Source organism: Anoplophora glabripennis, unplaced genomic scaffold (genome assembly GCF_000390285.2).
Source record: "Anoplophora glabripennis isolate ALB-LARVAE unplaced genomic scaffold, Agla_2.0 scaffold440, whole genome shotgun sequence".
NCBI lineage: Eukaryota > Metazoa > Arthropoda > Insecta > Coleoptera > Cerambycidae > Anoplophora > Anoplophora glabripennis.
The window spans coordinates 339,223-361,267 of NW_019416629.1; the positions used below are offsets into that span (position 1 = coordinate 339,223).

Below are 22,045 nucleotides of genomic sequence, written 5' to 3' on the forward strand. Positions count from 1 at the left end.
CGGTTTCATGGTTGAGCAATATTTAAAAAATAATGAAGGTCTGGCACCTACACATTGCAAGCACATCTTCCGCAATGAGGCTCATTTTTATCTGATGGCTTTGTTAATCGACAAATTTGGGGTTCAGAAAATCATGAGTGATTTTTGGTGAGGATTTTGTGTTGAAGGCATCATCGGACCATTGTTATTCGAAAATGCGGCTAGTCAGGCAATAACAGTTAACGGTGCTTGCTATCGCGACATGATAATCCAGTTTGTTCTGCCTAAATTGCAAGATACGGATGTACATGACATGAGTCATTTTCTGGTCGTCTAATTTTCCGTTTTGGTGATCAGAAATGGCCGCCCAGGTCATGCAATTTAATACCGTTGGACGTTTTTATTTGGGGTTTATGCCAACAAGTGCACGGCCACCCATGCCTTGACGAAGGAAATTGAGCATTGTTTCAACAAAATTCAGCCGCATTTATGCAAAATGGTCATGGAAAATTTCGACAAAAGAGTGCCTACACTGCCGGCTCTTTGAAAATGAACGCTTTATTTTTCTAATGTGATGTGATCTACTTTTTATTATGACAAGTTTTTATATGTCAGTGTCATTAGTAATTTGCTTGGTAATTCAAGATGCCACGTTTAACGGAACCAAAAAAAGTGAGAGCTATAAGTTTACTTCAGAATGATTGGTCATTGCGGATGATCTGCATGTATGCACGAACAGCATATTTAAACTCAAAGAAAAATGAATTGCGGAGGGTCACGTACGTTATGTTCACGGAGGTGGACGTCAAAAAGTAAGCACCACTTAAGAATAAATCCTTTTGACATGGCAGTAGCGGCTTCCTTTGAGACGAATTTTCCTGGATCAGTGTGAACTGCAAGGAAGCGGGTGAAAGATTCGGAGCTGAAGAATTATGTGGCCGCAAATACAGTTGCTTTGACTCCCCAGTATAAAGAACAGAGGTTAGAGTTTGCAAGACAATTTGTAGGAAGCCCAGACAACTTCTGGGAGAATATTATATTTTCGGACGAAAAAAGTTTCCAGACTAGCTCCGATGCTTCTGTCTGTGTCTACCCACCAGAGATTATAAGGTATTCGGAGTCTTATGTGAAACCCACACAGTGCAGCGTTAGATTCTCCATTAACGTTTGGGCTTGGATAAGCTGCCAAAGTCCTGATGTTTGTTGTGACTATGCTGTATCCTCAGAATTTCACTTTCAAGCAGGATAATTGTCGTCAGAATGGTTAATTGATAACAACATCGATATGGTGAAAAAAATTTAGGACAGAAACTTCCGCCAGTTAACGTCGAAGAACTTTGGGAAGCAATTAAAAACACATGGGATAATATCACTGAGGATTATAACAAGAACATTAATTTTATCAATGCCATGTAGATTGCAGTGTTATAGACAAAAATGGTGCTTGGACAAAATACTAACTTTACGAATCATGTTTTTTTGACGACGCAGTGTTTAATTTTTAGATCTCGTTGACGGCGAATGAATGGCCGTTAGAATGTATAATATATTTCAGAATTGGAAAAATAAATAATTTGCTACCTAATTTGGATTTGTTTTGCTCACTAGAACTAGTATGATAGACACACATGAAATTTGACATAATGACAGCCGATTTGAACCTCACATTTTCAAGTCAGCTTCACAAAGGCCAATTATAGACAATTTGCTTATAAGAGTCATCCACTTTCAAAGGGCTGGCACTGTACATGCCAGCAAAGCCTTGGAGGCCATTTGCCCGATATGCTGTTCATAACCATACATAACCCTATGCTGTATACTTTATGAATCAATAAAAAATTAACAATTTTTAATTAAAAACCTGTTTTCTATCAAAATTACTTCTTACGTGATTTTTGGAACACCCTTTAATTAAATGATAAGGCCAAGTTTCACTATTTTAATCTACTAGAAGACATTTTTGAATCGCAGTTAAAAAATGCAGCAGACTTATTACCAACATATGCTGTCTCGTGACTAATCAATAAGGCTGTCACAGACAGCCGCAATTCAATGGTTTTCCAAGGGGGTCAACCGAGAAATGCATAAACCGCGACCTCAGAATGCTTTTCACGTTAACTTCACGTAAGTATACTGTTGATTTGTTATCGTGCAGATGTTGCGTAATTAATTATTATCCCTTGGAGTTTATGGTGGTGCATTGTAGGCAATTTAACACATTGACTGCGAGATAATCTCAATGTACTTTGTCCGTGACTGTGATACATATCTTCAGAGATATGTAACAAAACTGTTTCTGTGTGCGGTATATATCCCTGGGAATATGTAATTTTTTTACATTTGACTCTCTATAAAATTAAAAATAACACAATTATTGCTATAAACTTTCATGTATCTGTAACTATATATCCTAGGATACTAACGTTTTCATTCGCAAAGTTTTGAAAAGAAAAAATAGAAAAATCATTATTTCTGGTCCGAGTATTATTTTGTACGATTTTTTTTTGATAACTGGACACAATAAACTAGAAATAATTAGCACTTTATATAAAGACTCGAACATAACCTCCGTGCAACAACAACACCGTCCTTCGGTGGTTCGTTATATTGCTCACTATCGAATAAATACATATCCCAGGAGATATGTGCCGCATATTAGTTATATTATATTACTTCTATGTGATACATATCCCCCGGGATATGCATATTGACAGCAAGCCTAATATGTAAAAATTGGAAGCCTCATTCAAAAGCTATTTGATTCTTTGAAATCGGCCAAAAACTACAGATTCTGCAACTTCCACAAGATATAGTAAAAATGTGATTATTGAGATTCGCATATTTTTTATAATGAGTACATATCCCCCGAGGTATATACCACAGTCAACGTGATAATTTGTTGCTTTCTAATAAATAATGAGTACGCCTATGTCCCGCAGCTCAGTTCTGACAGCCCTACTAATCGATGTTTGCACAAATGCGTTTGATCAAGCATGCATCAATTCAATCAATCTTCTGCGAAATTTTGTAAAAGACACAAGCTTGCTCGCATAAAAAGATCGTTCACACATGTTTATTATGTTTGCATCCAGATTAATGTAATAAATCTTAATAATTATTTAATGATTGCAATATATCTGGTACAGGTTCTTTTATTATTTGAAAAACTTTCATATTTTTGTTTTAGATATTAATGAATGAAATTAATTTGAATTACCTTTAAAGCACAAATATTTGAAAATATGAATGGATTTTTGTTACTTACCTGTATATTCACCACCTTTACATTGGGTCCAAACTTGTTCCAAGTACAAAATATCTTCCTTACTCATATGCTCTGATACAACGGTAGCGTCGATACCTTTCAGCATTAGAATTGTTTGAATTTCCTCTATTTCTTCTTCCTTACACAATATTATAGATTTACAAATCCTAAACGTGTCTTTGAGTAAACCTTAAAATATTAAAGTTAGACGGGGAACCCAGGCCAAAAAAAAATCTTACTTTTTAATTCATGCTCTTTACAAGCTGAATTAACGAATTTCATAGAGAACTGAATTTTCCCATACAACGCAGCCTCTAAATAGTTTCCGATGCATATCAGTGGTATTTTGTTTAGTCTGCGGATTAGATTTTCTAAACGTAGGTCCCAGTGTTCTGCGCAGATTATTAACTGAACCGGTTTTGGATGTATACGGTTAGATAACATGCTTTGAGTTAAATCAAAGATACCGTTCATTATCTCAGGTTCTAGCTTGAGGATTGCGTCTCCGTCTTCTAAAATTAAGTGACACAGTCTTTTGAAATTGATCGCATTCTGCTTCAACAAATCTACAAGAATTGTCGGCGTAGTTACTAACATATCTGTGTATTTCTGAAAATAAAAAATCCATTGCAATTATTTATTATTCCAGTTTCAAACTACAGAAAAACAAATACATAATAGGGTCGTTTTGGAATTTCTCAAAGTATATAGATGTTGAATAAGTTCTCGCTTTCCAACAGATGGCGTTAGGTACCAGAACTGCAAGCGGGTAGTTTAAAATTGTAACACACCTATAAAAAAGTATGTACTATAAGCAGGCTTGAAATTCAGTGTATGTTATTTCGCTGACAAAGCTAAATATCCATGGTTTCAAGCTTCTACTCTGCATTTGGTAGTTTCAGCTGGGTGTAGTTTATTACGAGCTGTTCAAACCAAATAAAACCATCATGGCAGATCGCTATCAACTACAAATGATGCGTTTGAGCCGAGCATTGAAGGAAAAATGACCGTTATATGAGCACATGACAGTCATTTTGCAGGATGACAACACTCGATCACATGCTGCAATAGCGGTGAAAACCTACTTGCAAACGTTTAATTGGAAAGTCCTACCCCACCCGTCATATTGACCAAACATTGCTGATTATCACTTGTTCCGGTCCATGGTATATGGCCTGGCAGAGCAGTACTTCCATTCTCATGAAGATGCAAAAAATGGGTTGTCTTTTGGATAGCCTCAAAAGACGTTGACAGAAAGATGGGAGAAATTAGTGGCCGGCGATGGACAATACTTTCAATGACAGGTTTTTACAAATTTTTTGTTATAATATACAGGGTGTTCCAGCACAAACTTCATCGATGGATATCTGGGAAACTGCTCGAAAGGTTTTTGTGATGGTGATACAAATCGTGGGGCCTACCAAACTAAAATATTTTCATTAAGTCATCGTACTTATGGTTATACCGGAAGTTGATACTAACTTTCTTATTTTAAATGGAACCCCCTGTATATTATCGAATTTTCGAAAAGAGCATCTACTTTTAAGTTGAAAACATATAGCACACTCCATACTTAGGATTGACCGTTCACGAGATATTTTGATTTTTAAGCAAAAATTGACAGATGCAGACGGTCAGCAAAATTTAGTTTTCTCGGAAACCTAGGTTTATTTTTTGTGCAAATTGGACATTTTGTAGAGGAAGACTTAATTTATCGACCTTGACATGAAAATTTTCCAGTTTTTATACAGGGTGGTAAAAAAAAAATAATTTTTAATATGAAGTTCAGAAAATGTGGAAAACTCAAAATTTTTTAATTGACACCCCTAATTTTGTTAATGTCTATTTTAACTAGCTTGACAACAGATTTACAATTATTTATTTCATTACATTCATTTACAGTTAATACATATTACAATAATGAGAACTAAAATATACTAATTATAGAAACAAAAACGATATTTAGGCAAAGTAATTTTCTGCGTAATAAAAAAAATATATTAATCAAATCTTGGGTGAAGTAAAATAGGAAAATAAAGTTCTCTCTAGAAACATTTTTTTAACACAGTATTTAAATAAAATAAATTATAGCGATCTACAAATATTTATTGGTATCTACCGAAAGGACCCCGCACAAAATGAATGGAAATTGGGTCCCGCTAGATTTGGCTGAAACTGTGATATGTTCTAGTTCTCGACATTCTGATGCAAAGTTGTCATGGGCCCAAAGTGATCCTATGGATAGTTTCAGAGATATAGAGGGGGGAAGTGTGTGATTTTGGCTGTAGGACTGAGTAAGCTTCACGAAGTTTCAAGTTGATGGATGCAAAAACTGAAGCATGTAATGAATAGCTTAGCCCTATAAGATCACCTGCGGGTCTTGAATTGAGATTAAGTCAAATGAAATGACTTTGACTTGATTTCCAGGTGACCTTATAGGGCTAAACTATCCCCGAATTCAGGTTCAGCGACCTCAAAAGCATACATACTTACAGGTTAACATTCGTGAAAGGCCCTTACTTTGACCTTAAAATGATCTTGACTTGACCTAAATGTGACCTTGTAGGGCTAAGATATCCCCAAATTCAGTTCCCCCCAAAAAAAAACTTATATACGCATTGGTTGAAATTCAATACAAGCCTTTTCTTTAGTTTCGTCTTGAAATGACCTTGAATAGACTTGAAGCTGACCTTTAGGATTACGCTATCTCCAGATTCAGATTCTGCGAGCCCAAAAACCTATACACTCACTGGTCAAAATTCAATACAAGTCTTTTCTTCAGTTTGACCTTGAAACGACCTTTACCTGACCTCCAGGTGACCTTATATAGATAAGCTATCCAAGAATTCAGGTTCAGCGATCCCAAAAGCATTGCACCTACTGGTCAAGATTCATTACATGCCTCAGTTTTTGAATCCATCAACTTACAACTTCGTGAAGCTTACTCAGCCTTACAGCCAAAATCACACACTTTCCCCCTCTATATGACATCACAATTCCAGCCAAATCTAACAGGACCTAATTTCCATTCATTTTGTGAGGGATCCTTTTAAACGTATATCTACACTGGATTGGCAACACGTTTTGGAAGCCTAACCTTTGTAGCAGCAGTATGTATTTGACAAACGAGCATTATCATAAAAATTTAAATACTTACCGTATTGACATGTGAAAGAGGATATGTGATTAAAGAAACCTTCAACCTATTCCCTCCTAGTAACGTTTTACTCAGATCGTATACTTCCTCACACTTTTTAGTATTAGCACAAAGTACTATAGCGATGGGTCCATTGGTCTTGGACATGAATTGCCGATATCTTTCGTTTTTTTCCAATAAAAATGTTAGGATTACCGGAAGGTATGCTATCGTTTTACCGGTCTGTGGACCATTCACCATAACAACGTGCTGCTGACGAAAAATAGCTGGCCACGTGTATATCTGAATACGTTTTGCTTCCCTGTACTTCAATTGATGCAAACTATTTCGGATGCCCTCATGAAAGCAAACTTCGGACAGCGACCTCACTGGAGCTTGTGAATATTCTCTATAATAATTTTTAATAACATCAACTCATTGATATAAACAAATACATGGTGTTTTCTTAGTCTGTGTTATATCTTTTAGGGGTTATTCGGTAGACTTAAGAAAAATATTACATTTATTCAAATATCAGTGAAGATATTTGACATAGTCTGAGTACATGGTATAATTAATGAAATTTACAGAATTAGTAATCAAATTTGTTGATCAGTACAAATACTACAGGCAATTGTCACAAAGGCTCTACAATTTAACTCGTATTGTTTATAAACATTTTTTTTTCACTTTATTACTAAAAAATTCTGATTGCAATAACTATAAACAAGTTGAGCTTAGTATTCGTCAATAGAGTACGTTATGCATTGGCATTTCTTTGCAATAAATTCTAGTACATTGTAGATTTGCATTTAAACAATTAGTCGCTATTATTGGCAGTTGTTGGTACTGCCACCTAGGCTGCAGAAAAATAAAAAAAAATGTGATCAATGTGTCAATAAATAATTGCTACATAATTAACTGTCCATTTGACGACAATTCCTAGTTTTATGTATGCCAACGCAGTATCTCATAATTCCCCTCATTTTAACATTATTTTGAGGAATTGCAATGAAACATGATAAACCAAAAGTAACTATACCAGTAAATTTTTGTCTTTGATTAAATAATAGCCTAAGTTTAATTTATCTACACAATCATCTTCAAAGATATTGGAGGAGGTGATTTTCAAAATTTGATTATTTGATATTTTTTTTAATCCCATACTTCAAAAACTGTTCGGTCAAAAATGGTCCAAAGAATAACCTCCCGCAGTTGTGACATGAACTGGAATGATAACCCACGAGGGAAAACCAGGAAAAAAATTTCTACTTCAACTCCCTCTATCTCCATAACGGTATGATTTAAGAAATAAGTTTATATTATGAATGAACATTATATTAACCTGTTCTATCGATTCCTGAAGTTGTCCAGATTAAACCTGAATCACCCTGGTTAAGAACTAGGACACTCGTTTAATTTTTTTGGGACAAAATTCAATTTATTTTTTTTTTTTAATTTATATATACAGGGTGGGCCATTAGTGTGAGAAAGTAAAATAACTCCCTTTTTATTCATAATACAAAAAAAAAGTTTATATAGAAGTTGTACACAATCAAAAAACCTAAAGGATAAAATTTATTTGAAACACACAGGGCGATGAGTAAAAACGGGACACACCTAATATTATATTTTTTAAATGGAACACCTTGTATATTTTTAAACATATGGATTTCTGAGAAAATTCTGTACATGGCAATATAAACAGTTTAACATTTTAGTGCGAGGTTGCCAAGTTATGTAGACAATAAAATACAGGGTGTTCCATTTGAAAAATTTTAGAGAATCAAGTTTGAACTTTCTTAAAATGATCGTATTATAAAAAATGCCCTGTATAAAATATCAATATTAGCTAATATAGGAGTCTTTGCCTATAACTCTATCAAATATTTTTGCTCCAAGTGTTAGTAGCTGAAAGTTAATACAACTTCTTCGAGGTCATGTTTTTTTCAAAATTCAAAGAATTTTCTACATAACTTGGCAACCCCGCACTAAAATGATAAACTGTTTATATTGCCATATATAGAATTTTCTCGAAAATCCATCAGTTTAAGAATATACAGGGTGTTCCACTTAAAAAATTTAATATTTGGCGTGTCCGGTTTTTACTCATCACTGTGTATGTTTCAAATTAATTTTGTAGTTTAGGTTTCTTGATTCTGTATCTTTTATATAAACTTTTTTTCTGTATTATGAGTAACAAGGGAGTTATTTTACTTTCTCACACTAATGAGCCACCCTGTATAGTAGCTTTCTAGATGTTCAATTACTTCAAATGGTCCAGGTAATTCATGGCTTGTACTTTTTCAAAGAAGGGAATTTTCAGGAAATTACTTACGTGATTTTTTATTAAAAGTCCGGCTCGATAACTTTCATCAACATCACTTAAAACCTCTGTATCCAAAATCTCATCAATTTATAATGCAGAATATATTTGTTATATAAACTTGAATTTTAAAGTTTAAACTAGCAAAGCCTAGAGAAATGGCTTTCATCTTAAGCCATTTCCAATGTCTGAACAAAAAATTTAAAAAAACTAAACTTGAAGTTTGAGGTTTCAAGTGAAACTTATTTAAGTTGCATGGCCAGATTTTTTATAAAAAAGTAACTAGCGATTTTTTGAAAAGTTGCCTTTAAAATGCAACGGATCATGGATTACACAATTTTTTATGAATTTTTTGAAAATGATAATATAAAAACAAATTAAGTCCAAACAAAATGGCCGCAGATGTTAACTTTGTTAATTTAAATGAAACACCCTGGATAGAATGTTCTCTGTCGAGAATAGTCATATAGGAATTGTTGGGTCCATCTCTAACAATAAGCGAGATACCATTAAAAAAAGAAAAGGTTTTTTATTAAGAAAATAAGATATCTTGTAATTGTTAGACTTCTTTGAAGCATTTCTGTATTTTTCCAATCGCCAATGATGCCATATTGGTTAGTTTTTAGGTTTTTACCACAGTAATGGCACAAGTTGAGTCTATACCTCCCAATATGTGACCACAATGCAATTTTTTAACTCTTGAATATGAGGCATATCTACAAAGTAAGAGTACTGAGACTCTGATGCTCTTTGGTTTTTATTTTCGACAAAGTTGGCAGCACTGTATACAGAATGTTCCAATTAAAACTTCCCACCTGGAAAATATCGGAATTAAGAAAAAAACTTTATGCAACACGACCGAACTGACTTGAGGAGCTTTGTTGGTAAATTGTGGAAGAATGTCGTCAAACAAAATCCAAAATGCTTCGAAATGTTCATTGGGAAGTAGAGCAAAAATTTTATTATTGTATGGAAGCGGAGGGAAACCGATTTAAACACGTAATAAAATAACATTCTTTCATTCATTGATATTTTGTCTTATTCTTTATATGATGATTTTATTGTCATATCCAAACCAAAATTTAAGAAGTCGTATGTCGTCGTGAGCAGAATTGAAAAAGCTTTAAAATGAGGTCACTCAACATATGGTGCCATTTAAAGTTTAAGGGTATTTTACGCCCCTGCCAAGGGGTAGCTTCCAACACACCGAAACTTATGCCACCACGTGTACCCCTTGAAAAGAAAATTGAAATGTCTCAACTTTTTTTTTGTTTTTTGTTTTTAATTCCGATATTTTCTAGGTGGGATGTTTTAATTGAAGCACCCTATATAAGGCCAAGGTATGAGCAGAACGCATGCTCATTTGTCTCAGTCAGTTGAGAATTGTTGTTGTAGTGGTGTATTGAAATGAGTGCCACTATTACAAACGTCGTCAGCTGCGAGGTGAGGAGCATAATCCGGTTTCTTCTTGGAAAGGAAAAGGTGATGTTTCAGATTTTTAATGAGATCAAAATTGTTTAAGGGACAAAAAACAATCACACACCACAGTACTGTGAAACAATAGGTCCAAGAGACGAAAAAGTGCATTGATATAAAAAAATCTAGCTTTCTGAACATGTAAATTCTTCATAAATATACTCCGTTTCGATTTTAAAAAACTTGAGTACTCTTACTTTCTGAGATGCCTCGTAAAATTAGAAATCTAGGTCGTCGCTAACAGTGTATACAATTTTTTTCAGTCTACAAAGAATAACATGAAAAGTTCAATACATACCCGTGGACCAGCAATTTAAGCATGGATTGTTTTTGCAACTTTGTCTTGGACGAGTAGTTCAACGAAATGATTGTTCGATCGTCTGCCAAATTTTGATTTCCATCTTTTATAAATAAAGTCTGTGGCTTGTTGATACACAAATGCTTTGACTCCTTAGATTCATTTAAAAATTTTGTATCTACCGACCAGTCGTTATCGTTAGTCCAATGATCACACTGCTTACAGGTACAGAAAGGTTTTATTTGTAGTTGGTTTACGCGATTATTTCCCACATCATTAAGATGAGTCTTAATTTCCTCAGTTGTCGACGTGTCATCACCAGGACTACTTTCCTCCCTAACATGTTCATTTACAACGTTCTTTGTTTTACAGTCACTCAGATCTTCATCAGAAGAAATCTTAGGAATAGAAGCAGTTAAGTCTTTAGGCGTCTGTTTTGCAGTTTTCTTCTTATTTAATAAAGTAAAAGTGGCACCTCCTGGTACAAACACTGCATTACTTGAAACAACTCTTTTCCTTACCACAGAGTTTGTGGGGTGATTTATACATTCATTATCTGAATTTGACAGAGCAACATCTCCCTCTTTATCAACTAAAACATTTTATAGACCTCAGCTAACTGTATGAAAAAACGTTGGATCTCTTCGCTCAATATATTACACTAGGCATAGAAATTAAGGAATATTAAAAAAAATCCCAAAATTTTGGGTGATTTTCAAAGAGCCTGTAACTTGGAAGGAAATGATCGTAGAGAGAATAAAAAAAAGGAAATTCAATCTTCAAGTGTCGAGTTTTCAGATCTGCAGTTTAAAATTTTTTAACGTCAGCAGTTTTTGAGTAATCATAAGAAAATCAACGGAAAAAAAATTTGTAAATTTTTATATTTTTAAAAAGGCCTACGGGCTTCAAAAAATTTTTTTTGGTAATTTCATCATAAAGCTCTTTTAGATAATTTAATTTTATTCAATTTGAGCGGTTCCGGAACGTTGTACGATTATTTGTCGCCGAGTTATTGTCGATTAAAGCAAAAAAATTGACTTTAGCAATACCCGATATTAAATTGTGATCTGCAACATCAACCAAATTTTTTTTGATGTTCGTGAAGCTTGTGGATATGTTAAAAAAAAAATTGAAATAAATAATTTTTGAAAAAAAATTTTTTTTAATTTTGTTTTAGAATCATGAACGTTTTTTGATGAAGAAAATATGGATTATTGTTAAAAATATATTTTTAACTTAAAAAAATGAAAAAAAAAGTGAAAAATTACTTATTACATTGATTTTCAGCAAAACACAAATTCCGAGCGCTAGGAAAAAAAATCGCAGCGTTTTGAAATTATTAGGGTTTCTTTATAGTCCAGTTAGTCTGGGTTTTTACCTCCGAATTCTTTATAACTGAACCGATTGATGTGAAATTTTGACTGAATGTGGGGAATGCTTCAAGGAACAAAACTTATATAGTGCGGAAATGTGCTTTTGCCCTGGGGATGATTCCCACCCCTTCTTGGGGGTGGAAATTTTTACGCCCAAAATAACCACAGGAATCGATAGATAGAGATAGATAGATAGATAGATAGATAGATAGATAGATAGATAGATAGATAGATAGATAGATAGATAAACTATTTGAACCTTTTTTAAAGTACTTTGAAAAACCTTTAAAATGAGCTATTTTAAAAAACTTTAGAATCAAAATTAACGGAAATATGATCGAAATAACATGATAGTCTCATTTTTTAAGAAAAAATTAATAAACAAATCAGTGCCTTTGGTGACAGAATTAAAATTAAATGCAATCCATTTACAGATGTCTTCATTTATGTTTAAGAATATGTTCTGGGTCTTTGACTCAATTACAAAGCATGATTTCGAAATAAAATTAATTTTTGAAAATGTTAATTTTTCAAATTTTTGAAAAAAATTCGATTTTTACACTGTAACTTAAAAATTAAAAGGTGTACGAAAAAAATACAAGTGTAAAAAAAAATTTGCTTCATTTTTGCTGAAGATTTTGCTTGTTATTTTTATTCCTCTAAAATTAATATTAATCGAGATATCGCCATTTTAAGTTATCATATGAATGAGAGAACCACCCTTTTCGAGCCCTTTAAACCCTTCAAAGTTAAAAATGAAGGGCTTAAAAAAGATCAACACAACAGTTCACGTAGCCCTTACAACTCCCTGCAAAATGAGCCTTTGTGCGATTAAAAATCTTAAAAAGTAAGAAAGTTATCGTCAAAAAAATATATATGTGTGTGTATAGGTGATAATTTTAGGAAAATTTAGGTCAAACAAGAATTTATAAGCATTTAGATCTTTTTTGTATATATACGTATTTCGACACGTGGATATACGTAATTTGACATGTGGAACATGCTCCGGCGACAACTGCCTAAATTCTCCTCCAATCATCGAAGAGGACGAGCATGATTGTGAAGAGAATAGCAGTGATGACGAATAATCATTTACATATAATTATAATGTTTTTTTTGTATTTATTATTATTAAAAAGGAAAATAATCTTAATTTTGTGTGTGATATATATATAAATGTAAAGGGTAATTTTTAAGGGTTGAAAAGATGCAATCAATTCAAAATAATTTTATAAGAACGGAATAAATGTTTATTTAATACGAATGTACATTTAAAATGTTTCTACTCTTTCAATAATACTTTTTCATTTTATTTTCGAAGGAAGGGGTATTTTTTAAGGGTTGTAAGATTGCAATCGATAAAAAAGATTTTTTAATCAAGAAATCAATTTTAATTTGATAAAAATGCTTGATTAAAACGTTTCAAGTTGAAATTTTTTTATATTATTTTCATCCAAAGGGGTGGTTTTAAAGGTTTTTCCGGGTTGAAAATTTGGGATACATTAAGTTTCAAGTTAGATAGCATATGAAATTACTCATACTGCATGAATAAAAAAGATTTGATTACATAAAATGCTTAAATTTGTATTTTTTTCCAATAAGGGGTGGTTTTCACCCCTTAAGAACACCTAGCACATATATAAGTTTTGAGGGTAAGATGAGCCTAATTCTAAATTTTGAGAAAAATCGATGCAGTTATAAAAAATTTGGAGGTATTACTATATTTTCGGCTACAGTAACTGGGCTATTAGGACACTTTGAGGTTGAAAAGTTGCAGTCGATATTCTTAGTTTATTCATTATTTGCAAAGTTATGCCAAGTTATGCAAATATTACTTATGCAACTTTTTTCTAACCAACATTTTCACTTTAAAACATTTTTTTTTTATCAAAAACCTATAATTACGATTTGAAGAGAATACTTTGCAGTTTTCAAAACCCTATTTGGATTTCCTGTACGACCATTATTTCCCGAGTAATTGATTGCCAGTCAAAAATGATTTTTTTGCTTTGATCGACGATAACTCAGCGACAAATAATCGTACAAGACTCGGGAACCGCTCAAATTGAAGAGAATTACATTATCTAAAAGAGCTTTATGATGAAAATACCAAAAAAAATTTTTGAAGTCCATAAATCTTTTTTAAAAAAGCAAAAATTTACAAATTTTTTTTCGTTGATTTTCTTATGATTACTCAAAAACTGCTGAAGCTAAAAAATTGCAGATCTGAAAACTAGACACTTGAAGCTTCAATTTCCTTTTTTTTTATTCTCTCTACAACCATTTCCTCAAAGTTACAACTCTTGGAAAATCATCCAAAATTTTGGAATTTTTTTAATATCCCTTAATTTCTGTGCCTAGTATATTAAACCAGTCATTAAAAAAATCAAACAAAAATCATTAAAAGTTTGTCTGTGAGAGCCACTAAATTAGTGATAGAATGGCATCTCTTGTAGTTTCTCAGATCCCAATACATGCGTTATCAAAATTTTTCGCTCACTATTAGTCTGAAAGGGTCGTCTTAGAAACTAACTCAGCTGAACTTAGATCGGTATAAAAACTGTAGCAATTATATGATTCAAGAGTAAAATAAAAAACAAATACAGGGTGTTCCTTAATGATATACGAATATTTAAAGGTGTGATTCTACATGGAAAATTAATGGTAGTTTGCTTTATAAACTATGGTCCAAAATGTTTCGTGCAAAAATACGGGGTGTTAAAATTTTAGGAAATAAAAGGAAATTAATTAATATTTTTGAAACCGCTTGAGTATTTCTGTGATATTTAGTACGTAGTGACAGTTAATAAAGGCACATGTCTTTCAATTACAAACATAATTTTTCCTAGAATTACAACACCCAGTATTTTCGCAACGGAACATTTTTGGGCCATTGTTTATAAAGCAAACTTATCATTAATTTTCCATGTAGAATCACACCATTACATATTCGCTTATCATTAAGGAACACCCTGTATAAACATTTTACAATGTTCTTGCTCATTATCATAGTTGTCAAGAATAAAAAAGGGAAGAAGTAACACTTTTATTATAAAAACAAAGCTAACAAATTAAAATTTGTACAATGTAAAAACAAAATAAAAACAATTATTATTAATAAATGAAATAGAAAATAAGTAGGTATATTCTTCTAAAATGTTCGCAAATTAAAAATAAATAAATAAATAAATATTTCGTTAAAATTATATTAAGGAAACCAAACATTTAGGAACTATGAATACATTTAAGAGATCAACGTTACACCTTAAAAACTAAAAAAACAGCAGAATAAAAAGAGGATCTAAAACATACCAAAGTGTTCCTTTTTTTCTTCGGCAACTGGAGAACCTTCTGTCAGTGGTTGTTTTTTCAAAGGACTACTGCAATCATCGTCTGTTCCAAGACTGCTAGAACTGTTATTTAGTTTATAGCTAGACGAAATACGTTCTACTTTTTCGCCATGTTTCTGCTTTTTCATTTTTTCAAGAAGAGTCTTCAAACGAGTATTCATAGGGCTTTTATCTTTAGAACTATCTGAACCTTCAGATTTACTAGGTACTTCAATATCTGACATACTTTCATTTCCCGAATTAATGGAATTTTGGGAATCATTTGCAGAATTTCTTGACCTACTTCTTCTATTAAAAAAGGGCCTTGGTAACTAAAAGGATAGTAATTTTATTTACAATTAAAAATTTGCATTATACACTAGTGATGTAACGAATGCCAGTTTTTAAGCATTCGCGAATGCGAATGCGAATATTCAGTTTTTAAATCTAGCGCCGTTTATCTATGATTCAAAATATGCCGCGCGCGACGCACATAATATTTCCGGTGACAGCGGCGCTAGAGGCTAAAGAAATTAGCGTTGTTAAGTTGGTAGAACGGTATTTTTGTATGATTGGAATTTTGTTTAATATTCCTCTTCTCAAGTTTGATTATTAACTGTTTCATAAAAGAATTAAGATAAAGTGTTTGTTTATTTTTTTTAAAGAAGTTTAAGATTTGTTTTTTTTTCTTATAGAAGTTTTTAATTTTTAAGTCTAAATGTTTATCAAAATATGTGTAGACAAAGACTGATCAAAACAATACTTAATTAGATTACCTACATACATACATACATAATATATATAAACATAGTATTATTTGTTTTCTAATGTCTAAAGAAAGGTGATTAATTAACACCAAATATAAATGTAGATTATAGAAAAATATAATTGTTTTAAGTTTTGTAATTAAAAAGAAAAGAAATTAATACTTTTTTGTTTAATTTACGTAATATTGTTTTCACATTCTGTATTTTTCTTTCACGTTAATATTAGCAAAATATTCAAAGATATTTGCGAATGCGAATGCAAATATCATAAATCAAACGAATATTCGCGAATGCGAATGCGGATATTCGTTACATCACTATTATACACACATTTTTTTTTAAATTAAATTTGCTTATAATTAGTTCTTAAATGTCATTGTCATCTGCTTTGTGTTTGTTTTTACCACAGACCACCTAGACTGGCCGTATCTAATTCCAATGCACGGGTACCAGTGAATGCAAAATCCGGGGAAGTGGAGTGTGGAAGGCAATCTGATCACGGGCATCTTTACGCAGATCCGGATTAAGTAATATTTTTATTACATATTAAACATTATATTGCATCTTATGACAAATATTCAATTTTAAGTTTGTAATTCAGAAAATAGTATATTTTAGTGTCATATTAAATAAAACTACAAAATAATTTAAATATATTTATTGTCCTCTAAATAATATTAATTTATTTAATATTTGCCTTTTCATAGATTTTACTGAATTAAATAATTTGACTTCATGATTTATTCATACATCGATATGCTTTTCACATTCAGCCCTTACAAGTTCTATTAAATGATTACAATTGTTAGGCAAATTATCAAATTGATGTTCATGCAAATTTTCAAATATGTTCACATTCAGAAAGTTTTGTTTAATACATGATAAACAATTTTATTTTTCTGTAGCCTAGGTGTTCTGTTTTCATCATTATTAAAAAATTTTATTAATTTTTCTGTTTCTTGGCATATTACTACGACATCTCGAGATAGATATGTCAAACAACCACGATTTTTAATAAAAATTAATTGACTGTATGAATACTGTGTATTTGACATTAAACTATTTACAGTCTTCACATTTTATTGGCTTTATTAAAGAACTTGTTACCAAACCGCCAATATATACATACTATAATGTACTTGCTAGTGTCCAGTCCTGATTTTTAATAGCCTTCTCCCATCTTCGTTTTATGTCAACATTCCTTTGAAATCTGTAAAAATTTAAATATTAGGTTTGAAAAATCGAAGCATACTTAATTATTTTTTTTTGTCACAAAACTCTCTGATTTTTCTAATCACATTTTGCCAACTCTCCTTTTTCAGGGTGCTAAACATGAATCTGAAATTAGTTTTGTTTGCGATTTTTTCAATTGAAAAAAATATTTAATTAATTTTCAGCCATCTCCAAATAACGGGAATTGGTAAAATTTCATAAAAATTTGACTCACATAAAGTAAATAATTACTAAAAATATTTTACAGTAATTCATTCATTATTTTATAATAACAATATCACGTTAATCACTACACTATGTGGGCGAAGAAAATTATAAAGCTAATCCTGGAAACTTGTGACGTCAACCGAAAAATGGCGTACATATTTACCTTTTATATATTCCTTTTTTTTTTACTTACCTAAAGAAGGAAACTTATCGCCTCTCTTCACCAACTCGATCACTTCTATTTATATAATGTTTTACAATACACTTGCCCATGATAAAACGTCTAATTATCGAAATCACAACGATGCGTACACGTCAAATGCTAGGACACGACTGAGTGCTGGGCTCCAAATCAGGCTCCTAAGTGTTTTCACCAGTCGCTCTATAAGCCAGTCTAGGTGGTCTGTGGTTTTTACTGTTTTTATTGTAAATCATGTTATATTTACTTTATTTTACTTTGTATGTTTTTGTATTTTTCCTCTAAAAGGGCCCCTTTTATTAATAAATAAATAAATAAATAATAAATAAATATTTTTGGAATATAAACAACATATTTTCCAATAATAAGGGTTATACAGGGTGTCCCGAAATTCATGCAACAAAATTTGGTCATAGGTTCTTAAGACAAATTAAGGGCTCATATTTTTTCTTTTTGCCAACTGGCCCCCTCTTTCGGAGTTACAGCCCCCTTTCGACATTAACCGTATTTAGTCTCATCTGTCTACATTTTTACGATATGATCATGACCACGACTTTTTATATCTACATTTTTAACCCTAGAATGGTATCGCTTAATTGTATACAGTAAGACCCCGCTTAACGCTGTTTCGTTTAGTGCTGTTTCGGTTTAGCGCTCTTTTATTTCGACCCGGGGATTCCCCGAAATTGCTCGCACCGCTACGGGGATTCCCCGAAATTGTGCGCAATGCTAGGTTTCCAAATATGTACATAACCTATCCGAAACAGTGTAGAAACTTTCGATGGCGTTTGTAAAAAGGAGTTTGACCACTATAACTGAAATTATGGACCAATTTGTTGAAAATGATCCAAATTTTGACAGGAGTTCAAAAGCAAGACGGGGTGTTATAGATGCTTTATCTACTTATCAACAACAGAACTAACAGAACGCAAAAGGAAAACGCAAACTACATTAGATGCCTTCTTGACAAAAAGGCAGAAAATTGGAAACATAATAGACTGAATGATCTGACTGACTCAGAATTTTATTTGTTTTTATAAGTAATATTCGTTTATATTGTTTTTATTTTTGTAAGAAATAAATGTTTGGTTTTATTTTTATTAAAAAAAAAAATAATTATTAAATTTATTACCTAACCAATTTTCTATCCATCTTCCCCTAACACCATTATTTACATGTTAAGATAGCTTCGTTTAGCGCTGTTTCGCATTACGCTCCACTTTGATGGAACGTATCCTACGCGTTAAGCGGGGTCTTACTGTACTATTATTGGTATCGATACGTAAATTTGACGTATACCTGAGTTTTTTGGTAGTTTTAATATATATTAGTTTAAATAAAAAGCAGGTATTTAGAAAATTAAAATTTATTTTAATTAGAATAGCCTAGAGGTCAATTTTGACAATTTGTACAAATTTTTATTTGATGCTCGCCGCATATAGGTTTCTTGCACCCATAGCAGTAAGTTGTTGTCATCCGCTTTTTTAAATACGAGCACATACTACCATACTTTCTTGGTCCCTTTTTGGTCTTGAATATTTTCTCTTGGTAAGTCCTCTTCACCTAATACATTAGAAATCATGTTTTTTAGTTGTCTACTATGACTGGCATTATTCTGTAGACGGTTTGTTTGCCATGGTTGTGTAAGTCCTTTATGCAGTTCTTGCATATATTGTTGCCTTGATATAGGTTTACCTACACGTGAAGTTGAATTATGCACATAAATTACATATGAATTTATACATGCCATGTTCAGCATATTATAAAAAAAACATAGTGGCCACCTTTTTGTTTTACGATTACAGCACATATTTTGACACCTCTGATCAAAGGTATCAACGGCTCCTTTGGTACAATTATGTTTCAATAATCTTCGGCTTTTGGTTCGTTGGATTTAGAGTTCCATGAGAATGCATTGTAGATATAAGTAAAACATTCTTATTTTGTTTAGGTTTATAAGAAACAATTGTAATATCTCTATACGTAAATATTGACGATCCATTTCGGCACTCTTTTTTATTTTCAAGAAGCTCAGCCGGAATTTGCGGCTTATTTTTTCTCAAGGTTCCAACCATTGTCAATTTATAAGGGGCCTGAATTAATTTTTCGCCGAGTAGTACACTTGAAAACCAATTGTCCATGGTAATGTTACGATTTGTGCCGTGGATGGTTCTTGTTAGAGTTTCAACATAATAATCTGCCAAAGGACGTCCATCAGTTTTAGTGGACTTGCCTAAGTAGGGATAAGCATCAATCAGATATTTTGTAGAAACATCGCAAAGTAAAACGGTCTTTATTCCGTATTTTACCGGTTTATTTGGGATGTACATTCTGAATGGACACCGACCTCTAAATCCTATTAGCTGCTCGTCTATGGTGACATAAGACGAAGGTTTGTAAGCATTTCTGCAGATTTGAATAAAATTCTCCCAAATTTCCAAGATAGACACAAATGTAGTTATTTCCCTTCTTTCTGCCCTTGTAGCCTAGTCATTAAAACGTAAGCAAGCATAAGAAAATCAAAACGCTTTTGGCTCATTGTAGCTCTATATCGAGAACCACAAAATGATGTGTCAAACATAATACCAGTGGAAAGGTGCTTACCTTTTAAAAAACAGCAGCGAGAATGTACAATCCAAATAATAAAGCTTTTAGCTCATCTATATTAGTTTCGGAAACAGTTTTATTTATTACTTTGTATTTGGTTTGTGCTCTATTTATTTCTAGGTTTGTGTAGGATACTATTTTAGCCAATAGAGTCGGGAAAAAAAATTTGAAAAGCGTGCAATGGAATTAAAATATTCCGGTATGGTCCTGTAGGTCCAGGACGTATATGCACCAGCTGTCTCGCCGGAGTTTTACCCTTCTTTTGGAGAACACTAGACTTCCACTCACATCCATTTTTTCCTGTCAATATCTGTCCAGGAGGGACGATAATGTATTCTTCTTCATTATCCTAAAAAATAGATCTAGGTTACTGCCTGTCTAATACCAACACTATGTATAAATCAAATTTTATGTGGTTGAGTCTCTTCGACATCTTCTAGTGTCTATGTTGGATCATTCAATGAGTCCGTAGATTCGTCACTGTCGCTATTTGAATTTACATCTAAATTATCATCCAACTCACTATCACTACTTTCGTATAATAAACGTTCTAGTTCTTTGTCACTTAATCCCTTTTGTGCCATTTTCTTAAATGATCGAAAACAATAATCACGCGGTAACAGTAATTACACGTTAAATAAGCCCAATTTAATTTTTCTATAAATGGTATCGATGCGTAAAATCAGCGTGGTAGCTCGCACTTAATTACACGTCTTATCTTCTACACCCTCAAATACGTACTAAATGTTTAGTTGTGTTAATCGTCAAGGGCCAATAAAAGCACTGCTGACTAGTCGGGGACGAGACTTCTGTGACTTATGAGAACTTCTTAAAAATCGGACAGTATACGTAAATTTAACGTACAATACTGTTGTAGGGTTAAATAAAATATATACTTACATCATCGTCAAATAAATCATTGTTTTTAAATTCCAACAAATATTTGGAAATCATTTTTTCAAACCAAGGTGTGCTTTCTGTGCCCTTCAAAAATTGAACAGAATTTAATTTTTTACATATCTGAGCTAGCAGCCACAGATGAGCTTCTTTATAACTATATATATTATCCATAATTTCTGCAACATTAAACAAGGTACTTGACATCAAACAACATTTTTTTATAAAATTACAAATATACAGAGTGTCACCTAACGAATGTTACATACTTCAAGGGTATAATCCAAAAATATATACCTATCACTCTTTCTAGAATTTGTTCTCTTGTACTAAGCAACAGCAATTTTTGCGCAAATATGTTAACTGGGTACTGAGTTAAGGAGAAAACAAGAAGTTTGGTTAAATTGACACCTTTTGGGTTCTAGATTATGCCCTTGAAGTACATAACATTCTTTAAGTGACCCTGTATAGGATATTTTAGAATTAATTGACCAAATTTAAAATCTAAATTCAGTTATCAAAATAAGAAAAAAAAATCTATCTCAACAAATATCATAAAGGACTTAATTTTTTTAATCTTTCCCATGCACTTTTTTGTGAAATGAGTGTTTTAGTTAATTTAGATTTGTTCAATTATTTGTTGAAAAAGTAGTAACTCGAAATATTTAGAAATATTTTCTAGAGATATCGTTATCTATTTTATGAAGTATTATTTCAAAATTGATCACTCTATTTAAGAAGCTGTTGGAAACCATAAAATATGATTTTTTTGTCAAATACTAACATTCAATATTTCAAAACCAGTCTACATATTTGTTTAAATTTTTCTTATTTTAAGCACCTAATTTTAAGTTCTAAGTTTAATCAATGGATCCTAAAACAATCTTTTTGCCACAACAGATCGCAGCTTTTTTTCAAGCTGTGCCACCTGTAATAGTACTCAAATGTATAGT

The 22,045-nt window shown here is 32.2% G+C and overlaps 1 protein-coding gene across 1 annotated transcript in view; it reads right to left on the bottom strand.

Moving 5' to 3' along the window:
- Nucleotides 1-22,045, bottom strand: part of LOC108909352 (putative ATP-dependent RNA helicase TDRD12) — a 55,988-nt gene that overhangs the window by 32,677 nt on the left and 1,266 nt on the right. Inside the window, exons 4-9 of the mRNA XM_023455123.1 lie at nucleotides 21,096-21,271; nucleotides 15,166-15,514; nucleotides 10,481-11,072; nucleotides 6,402-6,789; nucleotides 3,484-3,853; nucleotides 3,245-3,433 (exon numbers count right to left, since the gene is read on the bottom strand). Coding sequence (XP_023310891.1) covers nucleotides 3,245-3,433; nucleotides 3,484-3,853; nucleotides 6,402-6,789; nucleotides 10,481-11,072; nucleotides 15,166-15,514; nucleotides 21,096-21,271 — 2,064 coding nt within the window. The remainder of the gene's footprint in view (nucleotides 1-3,244; nucleotides 3,434-3,483; nucleotides 3,854-6,401; nucleotides 6,790-10,480; nucleotides 11,073-15,165; nucleotides 15,515-21,095; nucleotides 21,272-22,045) is intronic.